General features: G+C 35.6%; 2 protein-coding genes across 3 annotated transcripts in view; one reads left to right on the top strand and one right to left on the bottom strand.

Moving 5' to 3' along the window:
• The window catches only part of adat1 (adenosine deaminase tRNA specific 1), a 22,044-nt gene extending 7,892 nt beyond the window's left edge, over window positions 1-14,152 (top strand). Inside the window, exons 7-10 of one of the 2 annotated variants that reach the window (XM_058766576.1) lie at window positions 2,846-2,991; window positions 8,287-8,386; window positions 8,577-8,663; window positions 12,338-14,152. In XM_058766576.1, coding sequence (XP_058622559.1) covers window positions 2,846-2,991; window positions 8,287-8,386; window positions 8,577-8,663; window positions 12,338-12,470 — 466 coding nt within the window. In that variant the 3' untranslated portion in view covers window positions 12,471-14,152. Of the gene's footprint in view, window positions 1-2,845; window positions 3,212-8,286; window positions 8,387-8,576; window positions 8,664-12,337 lie in introns of those variants that run through there. The other variant, XM_058766575.1, reaches the window with a different exon arrangement.
• gabarapl2 (GABA(A) receptor-associated protein like 2) lies at window positions 14,016-22,242 on the bottom strand. Its single transcript, XM_058766578.1, has 4 exons — window positions 22,060-22,242; window positions 20,950-21,005; window positions 18,784-18,956; window positions 14,016-14,479 (listed from the first exon to the last, which is right to left on the bottom strand). The coding sequence occupies exons 1-4, from the start codon at window positions 22,091-22,093 to the stop codon at window positions 14,389-14,391; spliced, it is 354 nt and encodes a 117-aa protein (XP_058622561.1). The 5' UTR covers window positions 22,094-22,242; the 3' UTR covers window positions 14,016-14,388.

Here is a 22,242-nt window from a genome sequence, read left to right as displayed (position 1 = left end):
ATGGTACAAGATAGTCTTAATTATGATTTCAAGAGGTCTTAAATTTGGGGATGGAAAGACAAGAATTGCGATATGGCTTAATGTGACGATTAAACTTCGAAAGGCACTGATGTCATTGCTTTGTCATGCTTTGTTTACTGCCATTACCGAGGAAACAGTTATGTTTCTGTTGTTTAGAAAGCGCCACCTGCTGGCAGAGAATGAATGAGCATTTTCAATAAGCCTGTTGTTTTTGTTCAGACCAATGTGAAAATCGACCCATGTTTTTACCCTGCAAACACGCAGAGCTGTAAATGTGAACTGGTGGATCGACAAGAAGATAATGCGTTATAAATATCTAAACAATAAAATGTATTTGTTATTTGATTAATATAATAATTTATTGATAATAATTGTTTAAATTAATATAATAATACTGATGACTCATCCATTTTCTTAAAAATGGGTTAAAGGCTGAAATGTGAAGTGTATCATTTTATAAAACTTTTTGTTTTTTTTGTAAAAATTTGTATCTGAACTGGAAATCATGTTTTTCAGTCATTTTACAGTTTAATATATTACTAGACATTGCCCTACACAGCTCATATGGTATTTATTATATTTGTCTTAAATTTGAGCTTAAAAATCCTGTAGAAACCCTGCAAGTTGTCTAGTAGAAGTTGCTTTGATCTTTTAATTATTTTTTTTTTTTGCAATTATCTATGTATTGATATTGCAAAACCATCAGTTTTTATTTTCATTTTTCTTGGCTTGTCGAGAGAGGCTCTCTTTGCATAATTGCGCACAACAAATTTTGGGTGTACAGGTGTTTACCGACCCATCAGTATGTTCATAGCTCAGAATAGGTACATTTATAATGGGAAGTCTCAGTTCCAAATATTTATTTATGTATTTATTTATTTTTCTTTAAGACTACCAAGGTAAGTCTAATACACATGCAGAACATTTGAGGTTTCTCTTGAGGTTTTTAATGGTGATGAAGTTCGGTGGTAATTTTGATTCTGAGATCCCACTGGTCATTTTTGTTTGAGAGGAAACAAATGTAATCTCTGGTTAAGCATTTACAGTCGACCTGTATCCTGTACGTCTAGTGGACCGAAACTTGACTGAACACATGACTGTTCCAGCACAAGTGTTATTTAGTCTTGTGTTCAGTCAAGTTTCAGTCCACTAGACGTACAGGATACAGGTCGACTGTAAATGGTTAACCAGAGATTTCTCCGTGTTTTTGGAAGAGTTTTGTCTCAGTTCAGGTGTTGTGGTTTTCCAGATTGATGTCAGCTTGATCTTTTTCCAGATTATGTTATTTTTCCACTTTTCTTTCTATGCTGATCTCACCAATGACCAATTTTATTAGGAGTTACTGCCCAAAAGCCAGAAATGGCCTTATAAACACTCCGTTTCATAGCGCAAGATGTTTTCCACATGCCTGAGCTCCAGAGGGTCTGGGATTGGACTTGGGTTGTTTTTTATTTCTTGCCAAAATTCAGAAGTTTGGAGAACAAAATTGTTGTTTCTTAGCTGTTGCTAAATTTGTATAAATATATTTTTGCTTTGTGGGGTTTATTTAGCAAAAGTATATTACTTTTGTATATTTATACAATGTATAGTACACTTTTCAGGGGAATAGACTTGTGAATGATTTAATTACAGATGTTTCTATTTATTAAGCTGAGGTAAAAGTAAGTTTTTTAACAAATACATTTTAAAGAAGTACACAATCAAATATTGTATGCACAAAAATGAACCATTAATAAAATTAATAATTAAATATTTGTAACATTTGTATAATTTAATAATATTATTGTATTTAATAAATATACTAAAGTATTGTAACACTTTATTTTGCGGTGTCTTTGTTACACGTTACATGTACTTACTATTATAATTACAATAAATTGTACATAATTACATGCAAGTAACCCTAAAGCAAACCCTAACCATATAGTAAGTACATGTAGTTAATTAATATTACTCAGTACTTAAATGTATAATTACATTGTAACAAGGCCACCTTAAAATAAAGTGTAACCAAAGTATTTATACAGTTGAGGTCAAAGGTTTACATCCCCCTTTCAGAATCTGCTAAATAAATAATTAATCTTAATTATTTTACCAAAATAAGAGGGATCATACAAAATGCATGTTATTGTTTATTTAGTACTGACCTGAATAAGCTATTTCACATAAAAGATGTTTACATACAGTATAGTCGACAACAGAAAATAATAGTTGAATTTATAAAAATGACCACAGCTGTGCTTTTTTGTTTAGTGATAGTTGATCATAAGTCCCTTGTTTGTCCTGAACAGTTAAACTGCCTGCTGTTCTTCAGAAAAATCCTTTAGGTTCCACAAATTCTTTGGTTTTCCAGCATTTTTGTGTATTTGAACCCTTTCCAACAATGTGATTTTGAAATTCATATTTTCACACTGAGGACAACTGAAGGACTCATATGCAACTATTACAGAAGGTACAAACGCTCACTGATGCTCCAAAAAAAAAAAAAAATGTGTTGAGCCAGGGGGTGAAAACTTTTGAACAAAATGGAGATGTGTACATTTTTCTTATTTTGCCTAAATTTCATTTTTGTTTCATTTAGTACTGCCCTTCAGAGGCTACATAAGATAGTAAAATTTTTCCCAGAAGACAAAATAAGTTCAATTTACCCGATCTTCAAATTCAAAAAGTTTTCACCCCTTGGCTCTTTCTTCTCAAGACTCATCTAAATAACAAACAGATAACAGGTTAAGAGGAAGGCTGGAACATAAAAAATGGCCATTTAATTGACGAATTATATGTTAAATTGTTCAATTAAATAAAACTCACTTCTCATCTCTCACAGATGCTCTGATGTGAGGGATTTGCCGCCAGGTTTCTCCGTACACGATCCGGATATTCTGCAGTCCGGTCTGGAGTTTCCTCACAACCACACACACACCGAGGCCAAACACACACACACACAGGGCAGAATATCTCCCTGCGGGGCAGGTGAGCGCACACACACATATTCATTCATATACATGTATTTCTGTGCTTGTGTAACTTCTCAAAATGAGTTTGTGTTGCGTCAAAACTAAAGCAAATAGAAGCCGTGATGCAGTCTGCACTGAACACACTTGCTGTAGACAAGAGCCCTAACAATGTGAGGTTTCCAAACATTAATCTCTAGTGTACACAATCCCAAAGCAGACTGCACACCTACAGTAACTCCCAGACGGTTGACGTGTTTTGGAAGAGTTTTGTCTCAGTTCAGGTGTTGTGGTTTTCCAGATTGATGTCAGCTTGATCTTTTCCAGATTATGTTATTTTTCCACTTTTCTTTTATGCTGATCTCACCAATGACCAATTTTATTAGGAGTTACTGCCCGAAATGGCCTTATAAACACTCCGTTTCATAGCGCAAGATGTTTTCCACATGCCTGAGCTCCAGAGGGTCTGGGATTGGACTTGGGTTGTTTTTATTTCTTGCCAAAATTCAGAAGTTTGGAGAACAAAATTGTTGTTTCTTAGCTGTTGCTAAATTTGTATAAATATATTTTTGCTTTGTGGGGTTTATTTAGCAAAAGTATATTACTTTTGTATATTTATACAATGTATAGTACACTTTTCAGGGAATAGACTTGTGAATGATTTAATTACAGATGTTTCTATTTATTAAGCTGAGGTAAAAGTAAGTTTTTTAACAAATACATTTTAAAGAAGTACACAATCAAATATTGTATGCACAAAATGAACCATTAATAAAATTAATAATTAAATATTTGTAACATTTGTATAATTTAATAATATTATTGTATTTAATAAATATACTAAAGTATTGTAACACTTTATTTTATGTGTCTTTGTTACACGTTACATGTACTTACTATTATAATTACAATAAATTGTACATAATTACATGCAAGTAACCCTAAAGCAAACCCTAACCATATAGTAAGTACATGTAGTTAATTAATATTACTCAGTACTTAAATGTATAATTACATTGTAACAAGGCCACCTTAAAATAAAGTGTAACCAAAGTATTTATACAGTTGAGGTCAAAGGTTTACATCCCCTTTCAGAATCTGCTAAATAAATAATTAATCTTAATTATTTTACCAAAATAAGAGGGATCATACAAAATGCATGTTATTGTTTATTTAGTACTGACCTGAATAAGCTATTTCACATAAAAGATGTTTACATACAGTATAGTCGACAACAGAAAATAATAGTTGAATTTATAAAAATGACCACAGCTGTGCTTTTTTGTTTAGTGATAGTTGATCATAAGTCCCTTGTTTGTCCTGAACAGTTAAACTGCCTGCTGTTCTTCAGAAAAATCCTTTAGGTTCCACAAATTCTTTGGTTTTCCAGCATTTTTGTGTATTTGAACCCTTTCCAACAATGTGATTTTGAAATTCATATTTTCACACTGAGGACAACTGAAGGACTCATATGCAACTATTACAGAAGGTACAAACGCTCACTGATGCTCCAAAAAAAGAAAAAAAATGTGTTGAGCCAGGGGGTGAAAACTTTTGAACAAAATGGAGATGTGTACATTTTTCTTATTTTGCCTAAATTTCATTTTTGTTTCATTTAGTACTGCCCTTCAGAGGCTACATAAGATAGTAAAATTTTTCCCAGAAGACAAAATAAGTTCAATTTACCCGATCTTCAAATTCAAAAAGTTTTCACCCCTTGGCTCTTTCTTCTCAAGACTCATCTAAATAACAAACAGATAACAGGTTAAGAGGAAGGCTGGAACATAAAAAACGGCCATTTAATTGATGAATTATATGTTAAATTGTTCAATTAAATAAAACTCACTTCTCATCTCTCACAGATGCTCTGATGTGAGGGATTTGCCGCCAGGTTTCTCCGTACACGATCCGGATATTCTGCAGTCCGGTCTGGAGTTTCCTCACAACCACACACACACCGAGGCCAAACACACACACACACAGGGCAGAATATCTCCCTGCGGGGCAGGTGAGCGCACACACACATATTCATTCATATACATGTATTTCTGTGCTTGTGTAACTTCTCAAAATGAGTTTGTGTTGCGTCAAAACTAAAGCAAATAGAAGCCGTGATGCAGTCTGCACTGAACACACTTGCTGTAGACAAGAGCCCTAACAATGTGAGGTTTCCAAACATTAATCTCTAGTGTACACAATCCCAAAGCAGACTGCACACCTACAGTAACTCCCAGACGGTTGACGTGTTTCTAGTACAATGTCTTCTTTGCTTTTGGCGTAATGATGTCTGTTTTAGCTGCTGGTGTTTGATGGGGTTTTCTTCAGATGTGTCATATATCGTTTTTAGGTGTTGGACAGGCTGCGAAAAAGCCGAACAGTTCATTAATAATCGAAAAATCCCGCCTTTGCTCTGTGATTTTTAATTAGTGTAACTCTTCTGTCCCCTGTAATGAAAAATAGAAGAGGCAACAGTTGGAAAATCAGAAATGTAATAACTTTTTACATCATGATTTAGCATATTAATTTATAAATAATACACTTCTTTTTACTCTGCTGTTTAAAAGTTTGGGATCAGTAAGATTTTCCATGTTTTTTTTAAAGAAGTTTCTTCTGCTCATCAAGGCTGTATCTATTTGATCAAAAATACAGAAAAAAAAGAAATTTTGTGAAATATTATTGCAATTTAAAATAACAGTTTTCTATTTTAATATACTTTAAAATGTAATTTATTCCTGTGATAAAAGCTGGATTTTCAGCATCATTACTCCAGTCTTCAGTGTCACATGATCCTTCAGAAATCATTCTGATATGCTGATTTATTATCAATGTTGGAAACAGTTATGCTGCTTCATATTTTTGAAACCTGTGATACTTTTTTTCAGGATTCTTTGATTAATAAAACTAGGGCTGCAACAACGAATCGATTAAATCGATAAAAATCGATTACTAAAAGCGTTGGCAACGAATTTCATAATCGATTCGTTGTGTCGCGCGACGCGGAGACGTTTGATTATTAAAAAAAAAAAAAAACTTTAGTTGAGCGTGGAGCGGAGTGAACACACTCGGTCTCTCTCGCACGGATGCTAGCAGAGTTTGGCGCCTCATAAATAAAAAAAAAAATAAAAAAAAAAAAAAGTAAAAAAAAACGAGCGGAGGTAGAGGAAAGATACATGGCGGAGGCAGAGAAATCCGTGCGACCCAAGTCATCCAAGGTGTGGGAGCAGGGGCGGCGTTTGCGTATGGCAGAGTATGGCAGTTGCTATACCCTAGCCCAGTCAGGTGCTGTGAAAATTATCCAAACTTGAGTCGCTTATAATTCGTTTTATTATTTTAAATCAGAGAGTTTTAAAAATAGTAAACCAATGATAAGCATTAAAATAACTTGTCAGTAAAACTTCGTAACGCCATTGGATCATCGAGCTCTCAGCGAGACCTCGTAACTTCACCCCGCCTCCGTTCAGATTGACGCGCCGCACAGCCTGGAGAAGATGAGATCTCTGCTTTTTCGCAATGCAAGGGTGAATAAATAATTGGTGTTTGAATAGTACAGCGTTTTCTTTACTCAAACACTATGTCAGCAAAGGATAATGTTTTGTGTGTTTGAAGAGTGGAGAAGAATTAGTTATTTGCTGTCTATATACGTTTTAAATATCCTGTGCATTATGTGCATAAGCGCTTAATTTGAGATTTTGGCCAAGTGTATTAAACGACAAGAAAAAACTAAGCGCCCATATAGCTACAATCAAAGTTATATAACCTGTAAAAGTTGATGAAAGCATAATGCACTTAATGCACTTATGCACTGCATAACAGTTACAGCCGTTCTAACGACAGACAAAACACTCCATCTCCGTCATTCTCTGGTCAAAAACATTATTAACTCCATTTGAGCTTGATTTTCATATAATGTTAAGTGCAGGTGTCTGATACAATACCAACGCTAACGACGCAGTGTTGTTAAATTATTTAATTTTTTGGCAGATGTAAAGCATACATGTGTATGTTTTTTGTGTTAGTCCATTTTTATTTTATTTTATTATTATTATAACAGATCAGGGATGTTCAAGGAGCAACATGTTTGTGCACTTTCTAAAGATTTTAGTTCTGTTTTTGAATAAAGGGTTGGAAATGAATGCTTTTTTTTTTTTAAATCCGATTCATCGATTCATCGAAAAATAATCGACAGATTAATCGATTATTAAAATAATCGTTAGTTGCAGCCCTAAATAAAACTTCAAACTAGAAATTTTGTGTTACAATATACTCTACTATTCAAAAGTTTGGGGTCAGTACATTGGAGTTATGGCTGATGAAAATTCAGCTTTGCATTACAAAAATAAATTATATTGTAAAGTATATTAAAATAGGAAACTGATATTAGAAATTGCAATAATATGTCACAATATTACTGTTTTTAATGTATTTTTGATAAAATAAATACAGCCTTGATGAGACTCCATTAAAAATCTTACTCTTCCCATAGTTTTTGCCTCAAACTCCTAATTTGCTGCTTATTAATAGTTAGTAAAGTAGTTGTTAAGTTTAGATATGGGGTTTGATTAAAGATCTAATACACAGCCAATATGCTAGTTAATATTGAGAATTGTTCCTTAAAATAAAGTGTTACTGAAGTATTTTTATAGGCCAACCCGGAAGTTAACATCACCCCAAAAGGATTTTTCCACTTAGACTTGAGTGTTTTAGTTTGGATAGTTTGCAAGAGCACGATTATAAATACAGTGAGGCTGTGAAAGCGACTAGCGAGTAGATGAGTTTAATGTCACCGACAGCCTCTGTAGTACCATTTACACTTGTTTTCAACTGTGTTTTTTCAAGATAAGTAACCACTTTTAAAAAAAGCACAAAGGTGTATTATTGATTTTATTTCATGTTGTAGAATAAAGCATTACAATATCTTGAGCTTGTGTTAAACACAGTCTTTATTTTAGCAATTGAACCAAAAACCCATTAGAAAAACCCTAAAATGCTTGTTTTCGGGTTTTGGCCTATAGAAATATGCCATGCCTGCAGCAGTCTATGGACTCTATCGATAACTTTCCTAAAGCGTTATAAGTTAAAAATTCATTTCTCAAAAATCATTACCATTGCACTGAATATCAAAAATCCCCTCATTTTTTCAAGGTTACAAACAGTAAAAAGTGGCCATAACTGAAGAATCGACCCACATACATTGGCCTTTTTTGAGCTGGCATGGTTCAAATTGACAATCGGTTTCATTCACTGTCTGCGAGGTCCAGTTTAGTGGTTCTGTTAACGATTAGGTGAACTAACAGTGATATGAATGTCCTTACAGCCATCAGCTGGTGTGCCGTATCCCAGCAGCCTCTAGATGTCACTGCCAACGGTTACAAACAGGGAGTGACTAAAAAAGCTCTGGGCACATCGCAAGCAAGGTGATCACCTGACAACAAATAATTTGCATTCTGAGGAGAATATGTTTATGACTCACAGATGTGCTGCGGTAGACATTCAGAATGAAGTCTGGTTAATGTTACTTTTATAAGTTGACAGTGTCATCCCAAAACAGTGAGTCACCACAATAACCAGCTATGAGCTCATGCTTTTATATTTCTCCATGTGTAGGTCATTAATCAGTAAAGTGGAGCTCTTTCGTTCGTTTCTGAAGCTGGTGGCAGCAACCGAAGACTCTCGGCTTCCAGAGTCCCTCCGGTGAGTGCTTTCAAACTGGGGAGACCTGCAATAGTTTTACTCCAGTAAACATTTCTCATTCATGAAATTACCTTGCACTGACACTATTTGATGAGAACTGAGCAGAGCTGGATAATGACACTAACTTTGCAACACTGTCATTATTCAGCTCGTCAGTTTAGTGAATTGATGAGAGTTAATGAAGTAAACTGAGCTGAATAAACACTTGTGTCTTCTGTAGAGCTGCTTGTAGCTGAAATTGCTGAATTTTCCAGCATTAACACTGTTATTTTCCTGTTTATTCATGAAGATGCTTTGAAACAATCTAGATTATATAAAGTGCTAATATATAAATACATCCGACTGGACTTTCCCCATTTTTAGTTTTGGCTCCAAAATCTTTTGAACAAGAAAATACAGTTGAACACAAAGAAAAGCATGTTGTTACACTGTGAGGTTAGGGTTAATTAATTGTGAAATGCGTAACATTTAAATTTATGGACAGTACGCTTGTCTAAATCGATACCTTTGTGTTTTTATAGCCCCCAAAGATTAGCCTACAGTTATTACTAAACTATGACAACACATAAGATTAGATGACAAAAATGAAACCAACATACAGACTGCTTTAGAGAAAATGTGTGTACATTTCTTCTCAGTAAACTGATATTTACATGAATCCCTGTCGTGGTTGTCAGATTCATTGCTCTGTTTGGTTAGACTACTGAATCGTGGTGTTAAGTGACAGTTTTTTGTCAATTTGTGTCGTGTGTGTTTTGTTCTTGTAAAGCAGCATGATTATTGAACAGTAGATCTTTGTTAGTTGGTGACCTGAGGGAACAGTGTTCTTCTGTTCTTGTATCTTTGAAGTGATCCTGCCAAGCGTCCAGCTCTAGTTACACCGCTGACAGACTCGCACAAGAGCAAAGAACAATGATCCATCCACAGAGATCCCATAACACAGGCACATATGCAACATATGCACTCCATGCTCAAATAAATCCATCAGCTTGCGTCTGCTTTCACAGTCTCATTAGCAAAGGATTTCTGCATTATTCCAACAATAAGACTTTACTGTGTGCCTGATGCCGGGATTTCCAGGTGACTTGCAGCATAAGGCCCAAACAAGCAAACACTTCCACTTCAGTTTTGTGCGTTGTTCTGCTCTGAAAGGGGTCATTTTTATTACTTTAATATGTTCCTTGAGGTTTACTTATAATGTTAATAACATTTTTTTGCACACAAAAAAAAATATATATATATATGTGGAAAAATGATTATTTTTAACACTCATTCTGACCCTCTGTTTAAAACGACCTGTTTTAAGGGGCGGGTCCTTTAAGGCTTGTCAGTAATCGGCCACTGTTATGATTGGCCAACGTCATTACATAAGAAACAGTTTCTCAGTTCCAAAAATGCAAAGAACGGTCTTGTGTTCTTGTGCAGACCAGTCTTGCCAGGCTTCCTTGAAAGAACGAACTCGAACGAATAGGGATGCATCGATCCGATATTCAGTATCTGATATATCAAGAGAATCTCTCGGAGCAGGTTAAGAGTTTTTAAACAAGAAAAAATGTCTCTGTTTAAAGGAATTTAATCTGATAGTTGATGATAACCTTTTTATTAATAACTTAGTATACATAGTTCTTTCTTAAAAACTAGCTTAACTGTAAAGTGCTACGTTAGCTTGCCAAGCTATAAGCTACTCATGCTTTTAGGGAGACCTATTATATATTATTAAGTCTCAGGTGTCCTCAGAATGTGTCTGTGAAATTTCAGCTCAAAATACCCCACAGATAATTTATTATATCATTTTGAAAATCCCTATTTTAAGTGGAAATAGAAATGGGCTGTTTTAGTGCACGTCTCTTTAAATGCAAATGAGCTGCTGCTCCCCGCCCCCTTTTCTAGAATAGGTCTGTGCCTTTTCAGCTCATACCTGACATACTCTGCTAAAAAAAATATCTGTTTGGTTTTTTATTAGGGATGCATGCAACAATACCATTTTTTTCAGAACCGATCCGATACTGAAAATTCTGAGTATCTGCCGATACACCGATCCGATCCAATACAGCGCAGTTATTTTTTAAATCAATTCAGAATTTCTATACTTCTGTGCGTTGACCTGATCATCACTCTTTTGTCTATGACAAAAATACTATTATAAACTAGGTTAGTGGATAATTCAGCAGCAAAAGATACTATAAATACTATAAAATTAAAAGACATTTATTTTAAACGTATAATGAAGGCAGCAACATGTGATAGATAGGACAGAACAAGAAGGACTATTAACAATCTATTAATAATAAAAAATATTATAATACGAAAGGGTATGGCTCCAATACAGAGCGGTTCAGTGCTCCGCATAGAAAAGTTCAAAGCACAAAGAGAAGAGATATTGATTCCTAGTATATTAAATCTGTGTGAAAGTTTATTGAGCCTTTTCTTTTAACAGTTTTCAACTTGGCTGCTGTGTGCTCTTGGAGAGAGTCTCATTGTTTTGACTGTCATAACCGAATGCAAAACGTAGTTTGAACGCTGAATGGAGGATGACAGACTGCCGCAGCGCAGAGAAGAGTTTACATGAACTTGAATTTAGAATTCATTGAACTATGGAACAGCTTCAGGACACTTGAAATATAGTGCATGAAAACTTTACGGTGCTTTATAATGTTTTTGTGCCTTTCGTGGGTTTAACATTAACACAGAATATATCGGATTTGGATCGGTCTCGTCTGACCGATACCCGATCTGGCAGAAAATGCCAGAATCTGAGCCGATGCCGATACTGAATATTGGATTGATGCATACCTAGTTTTTAATAATCATGTATATCGTGCTGAAATCATGTCTTAAACCATATTAGTTTAAACTTCTGATGTAGGGTTTTCTGAGTGCACACATCTGAAGCACGCGCACAGAAAGCGGCTGTTACATGGCATGCAAGTACTAAACTAAGTTATCTTTCATATCGTATTGTGCTTAAACTGTCAAATACACACAAGTTTATGTTAAAAACACACAAAAACAGTCGGTTACGTCTGTGAAGGTAAACAGCTGGGAAAGAAATGTCATGTTTGTATTAGATCTGTGTCGCAGCAGCGTAATATACAGCAAATAAATCCACTGCTCTCTTGTCAATCAGAGGCTGGGACTCTAAATACTGTTCCGTTAGCAATGTTTTGCTCGAACTTTCGCCATGGAGTTAGAACTGCAGAAACGTGCAGATTAAGTGCCGGTAATATTATAATAAGATCCTCTTTCTACATCACCAAGGGAGCAAATCTGACTTGCTCGTTTTTTCACAAGCTTGCTGAGAAAGGCTTACCAAAACAAAGTTACTGGGTTGTCCTTTTTCACGTTTTCTGGGTTGGAAGATACACCGGGGACCCGATTATAGCACTTAAACCTGGAAAAAGTCATATTTTCATGATATGTCACCTTCCACAACTCTGAGTCTCAACAACAATACCGGATGTTTGCAATACGTCGGCCAACCGTTTGTGTAGAGTACAGTATGTTTCTAGCATTAGATTGTGTGTTTGAAGCAGAAACGTGATGCCATGCATGCCTGTCCTTAAAGCCACGTTGACCTCTGACCTCTCTTGAACGCTCCCTACAGCGCGCAGGTGTTGTTTGTGTATCTGTTGTGTCTGATCGATGTGTTTGTTTCTTCTCTGCGCTCGCTGAAGTGGAAAAGATTTGAAGACGTACTGGGACTACAAGCAGGCTGCAGGGGCGTATCAGCAGGCCTGGACACAGCTGCGTCTGCAGGCCTTCCCGCTGTGGCCCCGGGGCCCGCCAGAACTGATGCTGTTTTCCTAGCGGACTGGACTTTACCATATCAGTGTCCTGAACGGATCACATGAATAAAAGCAGTTTCTCATACTCAAGGCTCCAGCAGAGATCAAATATATAAATGTTTTAAAAAATGTTGTAAAATACTAAGTGCTACTTAAACAGTGTTGGGGAGTAATTAGTTACATGTAATGGAATTACGTAATTTAATTACAAAATAAATGGAACTAATCTGTTACAGTTACTGAGAAAATGTGTAATTAAATTAGTTACTTATGAAATGTTAATGATTGCAAAGGGGGTTACATCTCACACATACACAGATTTGATTTCTTTCTTTCCAAAATTTCATTGACTGCTCTAAAATATGAGACACCAATGTTTTAGGAGATTACAGAATAGGACACTTATTGCTTATTCAATAACTTATTTGGATTTGTCTATATGCTTTATTTTTTTAAGATTAACTTATTTTCCCCAAGGCTTTGTTAGATGTCAGTCTTTCCAGTTATAACAAATATTTGATTTCAAAAACAGTAAACTATATCTTACGATTTTAAATTTAGTCTCAGAATTATCTCAAAGTAAAAAGAGGTGCTAAAGTCTGATTTTGTGGTGGCTGTGCTTTAAAATTAAATTATGATCTTAAATCGAGTGATGAAGGATTTTGAAAGTCTGACAGTAATCAGTGTTGAGTTCGACTGTAAGGTTAACCCGACCTGCTTTAAATGTTTCAAAATGATTAACAGTTGAAAACATTCGTTAGAAGTTTAGAAAAGTAACCAAAAAGTGATCAAATGTAATCAGTTACATTACTTTAATAATAAAGTAATTGAAATCGTTACACTACTTATTACATTTTAGATGGGGTAACTTGTAATCTGTAACCCATTACATATCCAAAGTAACCTTCCCAGCACTGTACTTAAAACAGCAGAATAATTTGCACAGTTTACTTAGCCAGGTTGTCATTTCTATCTTCTATTCTCTGTTCATTTCTATTATAAAAGATGTTAGCAGGCTCACTCTGTTCTCCATTCAGCAAAAGTATATATTGACCAGGGGCTATAAACCAAAAAAAAAGCAATATGTATATTACGCTATACATTCCAAGTCTGTTAAAGTCGTACAGGAGCTTTGTGTGAGCTGAAATTGAAGCCGTTATTGACTGAAGATTTTCCACTGAAATCTCAAATCTCATTGACATCATTGATGCCAGACACCACTGGTTTTCAAATATCTCATGATCAACCGAGTCTGAACGAGGGGAAGATTTCCAGTGAAAAGCTATTGTGTAACACTTTCATAGTACGGTTTTTGTTAGACTGAAAGCCCTGGTCTTTTTTTTTGCATTTGTGAGTTATCAAGAGTTTTTCAGTATCGGGTGAACTTTGCCTTAAAGCTTACTTTGGAACTGTATATGTTCTGGTCCATGAGGTTTGTATTTATATTATTAAAGGATAGTTGAATGAAAATTCTCACCATGTTGTTCCATGATTGACCTTTTTTTTTTATATTTGTGATAAAGATTCCTTGAAATAGTGAGTCTCAATAAATCATACTGACAATTGGTTTATTTTCTGGTGTTGGTTTTTATTGGTTAGGTCATCCAGCTACCTTACCTTTCAATTATCTTAAATATATAATTTACAGGGGAAAAATACAGATAAATTAAAACATTAAAAGTTACTATATATTCTCAGTGTCAACATTATTAAGCATCTGTAATAACACTGCAACACCATTCACCAACAGAAGAAAAATCACTAATGCAGTCGATCTAATGTTTCAGAGCACAATGTGACGGGTGACAATAGAGGTACAAACACATCTGCTATGTGGTTAATTGACAGATGAGTCGATCCTGTTCCCAACCGCAGAACAATCGCGCAGTCCAAAAGAAACGGGAGTGATGTGTTGCACGGCATGGGATGATGCAGGGATCCTAATATCCAAACGTGTTTTCTCCACTGTAGGCCACGTACAAAAAGCCGTCCTCGTCTTTTTCTTTTTCGTAGAGCTGCCCCATAGTCAGACTGAAACAACAACGGGGACTGTAAGTGTTTTGATGCTCGTAGAAATAGATGCAGATTTGCACTTATCCAAACCATATAACGTACACATTAAATAAAATGAATGAATGCACAGGTATTCTGTGAAAATTACTTTGAAAGATTTTAGCGCTAACTGAACCACATTAAGCGACAGGCAAGGAAAATCACAATTTGTGAGAAAATGGCAAAATAAATCCTTGCTATAAAAAAAGCCTGTTCACATCTGTAGTTTTGCAGTGTTCTCAAGCATCAGGTGAGTCTATTTGAGATTGCAGGTGGAGGAGCAGGTAAACAGAGATTATTTATAAATGGATGTAAAAGGAGGATGTTGGGTGTGACCTGCGGCGTCACAGGAAAACATTTCAGCTGTTTATTCCTTCCCTTTCATATGAAATCTGATGCCGTATCTTCAGTTACTGGACACAATCGCAGCCCTATAGAGTTTCATCAGCTTCAATATTGTATGTTCAGGAAGCAATTCAAGTAAATCTACATAGTGAACGTGTCTGCCGTATAAGGAAATACTAGACTCCTGCAGAGGTTTGAGTAAACTGAATTCCTGTAGCCGGTGTGTCATTAATTTTCCTCCTCATTTCCTGGAATATTTGATATGTGGGTAGTTTGGTCTGTTAAAAGGTAGGTATTTTTATTTTTTCATTGGTGCATACAAAAAGTTTCCCCTCCCCTCCCCTCATGCCTAAAACAAACTAGTGATGTTCCTGTGGGCAGGGTTTGCTCAATGTTGTTGCAACCTAGAATCAAACTGTTGGTTTCGTCTGGCCAGAGGAGAACGGCACACTATTTCAACACTATTTCCCTGTTTAATACGGTAAAGCTGCTTTGACACAATCTGCATTGTAAAAAGGGCTGTATAAATATAATGGTGACTTGACTTGAATGTAAGCAGTGTTACAGAACGTCATCGCTCTTACGGTATTAAAGTAAACAGGCTTCACTGCTTTTATGTGGTAATGACCATGAAATTTGCATATATCTTCTTTACACAAACACAAAAGTCGGTAAGCATTAGATTGCCGCAGGGATCACAGTTTTGTGGGCCAAAATCCAGAATCGAGTTCACATTTTAGTACTTCTGGTTCCGTCATCCTGAAGTCAATGGGTTTGTGTTTAAAATAAGCTCAAGATATTTCTGCGTTTTATTTCACAGCATAAAATACATCAGTAATCATTGTTGAGCAGTAACTAGTTACAGTAATAATATTACTTTTTGCAGTAGCTAACTAATTACTAAAAAGATTTCAGTAATAATATTACAGTTACATCCACAAAACAGCTTGTTACTTTGTTACTTTCGATGCCTAACCCCTACTGATTTGAAATCCAATAATTCCTAGATTTATTTTCATCATTTTCACGACTCGTGAACACGTGAAGTCACCGGAGCAGCAGGCGAGCTTGGAATATGGAAAAGCTTAGATTCAGAGGATGGAAATATTGGCATTATATTGATTTTGTGAGAAGAAAAGATGATAAGTTGTGGCTTTACTTTACTCTGGCATTACATGGCTTGCCTTCATCCCTCTGATCCTAATATAAACTGTATTACTATAATTAGAAATCTTTTTAGAAAACAAAACATTTTCTTATGAGCTTAAGTGATTTCTTTAGATAAAATACATCATAATACAGGTGCATCTCAATAAATAAGAATGTCGTGGAAAAGTTCATTTATTTCAGTAATTCATCTCAAATTGTGAAACTCGTGTATTAAATAAATTCAATGCACACAGACTGAAGTAGTTTAAGTCTTTGGTTCTTTTAATTGTGATGATTTTGGCTCACATTTAACAAAAACCCACCAATTCACTCTCAACAAATTAGAATACTTCATAAGACCAATAAAAAAAACATTTTTTGTGAATTGTTGGCCTTCTGGAAAGTATGTTCATTTACTGTATATGTACTCTGTATAGGGGCTCCTTTTGCTTTAATTACTGCCTCAATGCGGCGTGGCATGGAGGTGATCAGTTTGTGGCACTGCTGAGGTGGTATGGAAGCCCAGGTTTCTTTGACAGTGGCCTTCAGCTCATCTGCATTTTTTGGTCTCGTTTCTTATCTTCCTCTTGACAATACCCCATAGATTCTCTCTGGGGTTCAGGTCTGGTGAGTTTGCTGGCCAGTCAAGCACACCAACACCATGGTCATTTAACCAACTTTTGGTGCTTTTGGCAGTGTGGGCAGGTGCCAAATCCTGCTGGAAAATGAAATCAGCATCTTTAAAAAGCTGGTCAGCAGAAGGAAGCATGAAGTGCTCCAAAATTTCTTGGTAAACGGGTGCAGTGACTTTGGTTTTCAAAAAACACAATGGAGCAACACCAGCAGATGACATTGCACCCCAAATCATCACAGACTGTGGAAACTTAACACTGGACTTCAAGCAACTTGGGCTATGAGCTTCTCCACCCTTCCTCCAGACTCTAGGACCTTGGTTTCCAAATGAAATACAAAACTTGCTCTCATCTGAAAAGAGGACTTTGGACCACTGGGCAACAGTCCAGTTCTTCTTCTCCTTAGCCCAGGTAAGACGCCTCTGACGTTGTCTGTGGTTCAGGAGTGGCTTAACAAGAGGAACACGACAACTGTAGCCAAATTCCTCGACACGTCTGTGTGTGGTGGCTCTTGACCCCTGCGGTTGTCTCGGTTGGTTGTGCATCTTTTTCTTCCACACTTTTTCCTTCCACTCAACTTTCTGTTAACATGCTTGGATACAGCACTCTGTGAACAGCCAGCTTCTTTGGCAATGAATGTTTGTGGCTTACCCTCCTTGTGAAGGGTGTCAATGATTGTCTTCTGGACAACTGTCAGATCAGCAGTCTTCTCCATGATTGTGTAGCCTAGTGAACCAAACTGAGAGACCATTTTGAAGGCTCAGGAAACCTTTGCAGGTGTTTTGAGTTGATTAGCTGATTGGCATGTCACCATATTCTAATTTGTTGAGAGTGAATTGGTGGGTTTTTGTTAAATGTGAGCCAAAATCATCACAATTAAAAGAACCAAAGACTTAAACTACTTCAGTCTGTGTGCATTGAATTTATTTAATACACGAGTTTCACAATTTGAGTTGAATTACTGAAATAAATGAACTTTTCCACGACATTCTAATTTATTGAGATGCACCTGTATATAATCGTATATATGGGTAACAGAGATATTATAGCTACAATTAGCTTCAAGCTACACAATTAATGAGAATAATTCAACACTTTTACTTAAACGTCACTATCGATCACCGTTTGTAATAACTTCTGGCTGCGATCCAGTGTGGATTTTGGACAGAAATATATTGTTAGTAACATTTTAGAAGAATTTTGTGGGAAAAATATCCAATTACAACTTCTGTGGGGCCTGAAAGAAAAGTAATATAACTAGTGGTGTAACTAATTACTGTTCCCAGAAAGTAATTAGTAACATCATGATATTACTTTTTGAAAGGAGTAACTAGTAATGAGTAATAAATTACATTTTTTGAGTAACTAGGCCAACACTGTCAGTAATAAGGTCTTTTGATTGATTGATTTTTTTTTCCAGCTTTTACATGTCTTGAAAAGGTGTGTTGCTAACAAGTGACTAAATGGGACTTTCTGGTAACAGAGGTTGCTGGTGACGTTATAAAAAGCTCATCTACTCATTAGCCAGCTTCACAGCCATGTGTGTGTAATTCAGACAAAGGAAGAGCTCAAGCATTCAGGGAATGTTTTTAGACTGATAAGAGACTGATAAATCACGAGACTGTGATGTAGTTTATTTATAACCTACGCTTTTAACTTCTGCCAATTAGGTTTCAAAATTGATAAAAGTTGTGTTCATTTGAGAAGATTATTGTGATGAATATAATGTGCAAGAATCATAAACCCTTTGTTATTATTTCAGCAATAATTCATATTTTATTATTAATAAATGGAAAATCCTATTAATTTCTGGGTTGACCTACAAAAATACGTCATCAGCAGTAGCACACTTTTCTATCACTCTAGTCTCATTTCAGTCATATTTTTGAAACAGTATTTTAACATTGATGTTCTAACATTGTAAGTGCATTACTGTCACCACGACTTTTGGGAAATTATTTAATTGTGAGACTATTTTTTGTGGTAATTGACATTATACCCAAATGCTGTTAATTGATTTTAACTCAACCGTTACTTGAATTTGACATTTTTGACACAGACTCGATATTTCCATTGTCAAGTCAGGGAGCGGGTTAAATACTTTTTATAGGCACTGTACTTAGTAGAGTCTTTGTAATAAATAAAGCAGGATTTTACCTGGACTGAGGGACAGTTTTGTCAACAAAAAGGAATATGGCTTTTTCAGAAGGCAGCTGGATCCGCTTTCTGATGATCCACATGAACTGGGCCACTGTAATGTCAGACGGGACCAGATACTTTCGTTTGTCAATGTCCACAATCTGTGAACCAGATACTTTCTCTACAATAACCTGATAAACACAAGAGAGAGCAAACAAAGGCGATCGTATGTTATTAAGTATGTCAGGTGTTTTACTGCTTTGAGTATTACACACACACGCACACACACACACACACACACACACAGAGAATCAGCAATGAGAGGTCCGTTCACACCAAGAGAGAAACAAACATCTGTCGGCCTTAAATCAAAAGATAATTCACTCCAGCCCAAGAGATGGCTCAAGCTGCAATGCACTTTCAAGTTCAACAATTATTTTAGCAATACATATAAAAAAGGAAACACAGACAAGTCATTAAAGTCATTTGTGTATTTTGTATGGTGGAATTTAATCACAGCTGACAGCAAAAACATCCACCCCGGTTTCACAGACATAGCTTAAGCTAGTCCCAGACTAAAATGCATGTTTGAGCTGTCTCAACTGAAATTATATTGCTCTGACATATCTTAAAATATGTCAGTGTCATTGTTGTGTCTCAAGATGCACACCTTAATGTTTTCTTCTAAGGCATTTTTTAAGTTGCTTAAATGTCTTAATTTAACTAAGGCCTAGTCCTGGCTTAAGCTAAGCCCGTTTGTGAAACCAGGCCTCAGTGTTAAAAACAAAAACAAAAAAAACAACACATTCAAACTTCATTTTTCTATGAATTTTGATTTACTTGGAGAAACTTTTTAAAATATTTTTTCAAGATGAGTAAAGAGGGCCATTGCACAAATTCACATCTGTCCAGTCAGTGTCTTTCATGATGTAATGTTTACACATTTTTGTTTCTAATCTTAAAAAGGATTTGCATGAACTTCAAACACCAAAGACTGGTACATATGAGTACATCATTTTAGACACTTCCAAAACAATTTTTAAATACATGAATTATGTTTCCATAGTTTTGGAAGTGCCCTTTTCTGTTCTAAAGAAGGGGTGCCAATACTTTTGTCCAAATAGTGTATGTGCAAGCCATTGGTGTCTGCATTTAAAGTCACACCAGAGATGTTCAGACCAGTCAAGTTCTTCCACACTGACTCAATCAGTCATTTCTTTTTGAACCTTGCTTTACACACAGAGGCATTGTCATGTTAGAATAGAAAAGGGTCCTGTCCAAACTGTTGCTATAAAATTAGAAGCACACAATTCCCTAGAATATCATTATATGCTTAAACATTAAGATTTGAACTCATGGAATTACTAAAGTAGTCAAACCTGCTCATTAGAAGGGGGTGTCCCAATACTTTTGGCAATATAGTGTGTAATTTTTTTAATTAAATAAAGACAAAAAACGGTCGGTAGCAGATAAATTGTATTGTCTTATGCAAATTAAAATGATTAATGTTTGCAGAACATTTTATGCAAATAGCTCATTGATTGCAGGTTATGTTTGTAAGTTCAAAGGCTCATGAACTGCAAACATTGATGCTTTAGGCTTGTGCTCAATATGTGTGGAAAGGAAAAAAGACAACAGCCACTTCACATCCATCTTGAATGCTGATGCAAGATCCTTTGGTTTTTATTGCTGGTTGCCAAATAGCTTTCAGTGCATTAGCAGCACCATGAAATGCTGATATCTAATCGATTTAGAAGTATTTACTGCAGGATGAAGAAAAAACATGACACACTGTCCAAAGAAAAAAAATTAAAAATACTTTGTGCCAAACATTTACGTTTGGTGTGAAAGGGTCTTTAGACCTGCTGTTGTCTATGATATGGTTATTATTAGTCAAATAACAATGGGCCAAAGACAAATAAAGATACCTAATAATTTGGATTCTACATAGTGGTCCTTTGTGTGATATAATTGTGTTCCTTCATTGTCCTGGCAATTTGTTTATTTTATCTGATAACTGGCATGTGTTCAACACCATATTGGTTTTATGGGAATATCATCAAATTTCTTAGATGTTCCCCAAACGTGCATTACAGTGACAAGCTTTGTTACTATGACTTTTCATCATAAATTTTAAAATAGAGAAGGCTATGCCCATGTTGAATTTTTCATATCCATACTCACAGGAACTCTGTCTGGGTACTTGTTGCGGATTTTGGCCGACTCCACACACCTGTGCTCTGAATGATGGAAGCAAAAAGACAAGACATCGATCAGTCAACATGCAATGCTCTTCACATCATTAATATCCATTAGAGGCTGTTGTGATTCTCATTAGTCATACTCATCCGCATTCTTTTTAATAATTATAAATAAATTTAAGACTACACACATTGTTTGACATAGTTTACAAGTTACCCTATCTAAAATGTAATAAGTAGTGCAACTATTTCAATTACTTTATTAATGTAATGTAGCTGATTACTTTTCTAAATTTCTAATATTTTCAACTGTTAGTCATTTTGAAACATGTAAAGCAGGTCGGTTAACCTTCTGTCATTTTTCATCATCACTTGAATTAAGATTATAATAATTATAAGACTTACTTTGAGGTCATTCTGAGGTTAAATACAGATTTAAACCCATAACAAGAAATAGTCTAGTAGCTATGATACTGTTTTTGAAATCAAATCTTTTGCATACAGTAGTTATGACAGAAAACACTGCAATTTATGAAATAAATTAATTAAATCTGTATGTGGGAAAAAAAATCAGATTTAACCCCCTTTGTAATCGTTAACATTTTCACAAGTAACTGTAATTTAATTATTATTTATTTTTTTATCAGCAACTTAGTTACATGTAACTAGTTACTCCCCAACACTGGTAACTAACCCCAAAACAAGCTCAATTACCAAATATTTACATACACATTAGACATGTGAATATCTCAAAGTCACAGAAAGCATTAATGCATTTGTATGCTAAACATGACATGCTAAAACGAAAGAGAAGCAATCACAGTTATCAAAAGCTGATAAAACAACAACACCAGAGCAGAGACTGACTCTCCTACGGTGTGATCTCGGTTTATTATCGTTATTAATGTCGTTTTTATGAGCAGCACACAACAGGCCCGACACCAGCAGATAAATAAAGTGGGTCTTCTTCTGAGATCGCAAACTGAGCTAGATCGAGTTAGCAGGTAAAAGCATCAGACTGACAAACAGATCAATAATTACTCGCATCTAACAGGCCGTTGTTGATAATAACATGACATATTCGATGAATTACCCAGAGAATGGTCCTCTTTAAACATCCATTTCATTTTTGCAGAGGTATTGCTCGAGGAGCGACCTGTCAACGAAAATATCTGATGATTTTGAAGTCAATGAAATCTCAAAACTAAAAACGTCAACAATGTAACAGCAGCAGACGTTCGTCTTCAGGCGAGGCGTAATGACGTCACCGCGACAG

Source organism: Onychostoma macrolepis, chromosome 25, assembly GCF_012432095.1.
Source record: "Onychostoma macrolepis isolate SWU-2019 chromosome 25, ASM1243209v1, whole genome shotgun sequence".
NCBI classification, from domain to species: Eukaryota; Metazoa; Chordata; class Actinopteri; order Cypriniformes; family Cyprinidae; genus Onychostoma; species Onychostoma macrolepis.
The sequence above is the reverse complement of the archived record's forward strand: the minus strand, read 5'-3'. Positions and strand labels throughout refer to the sequence as shown.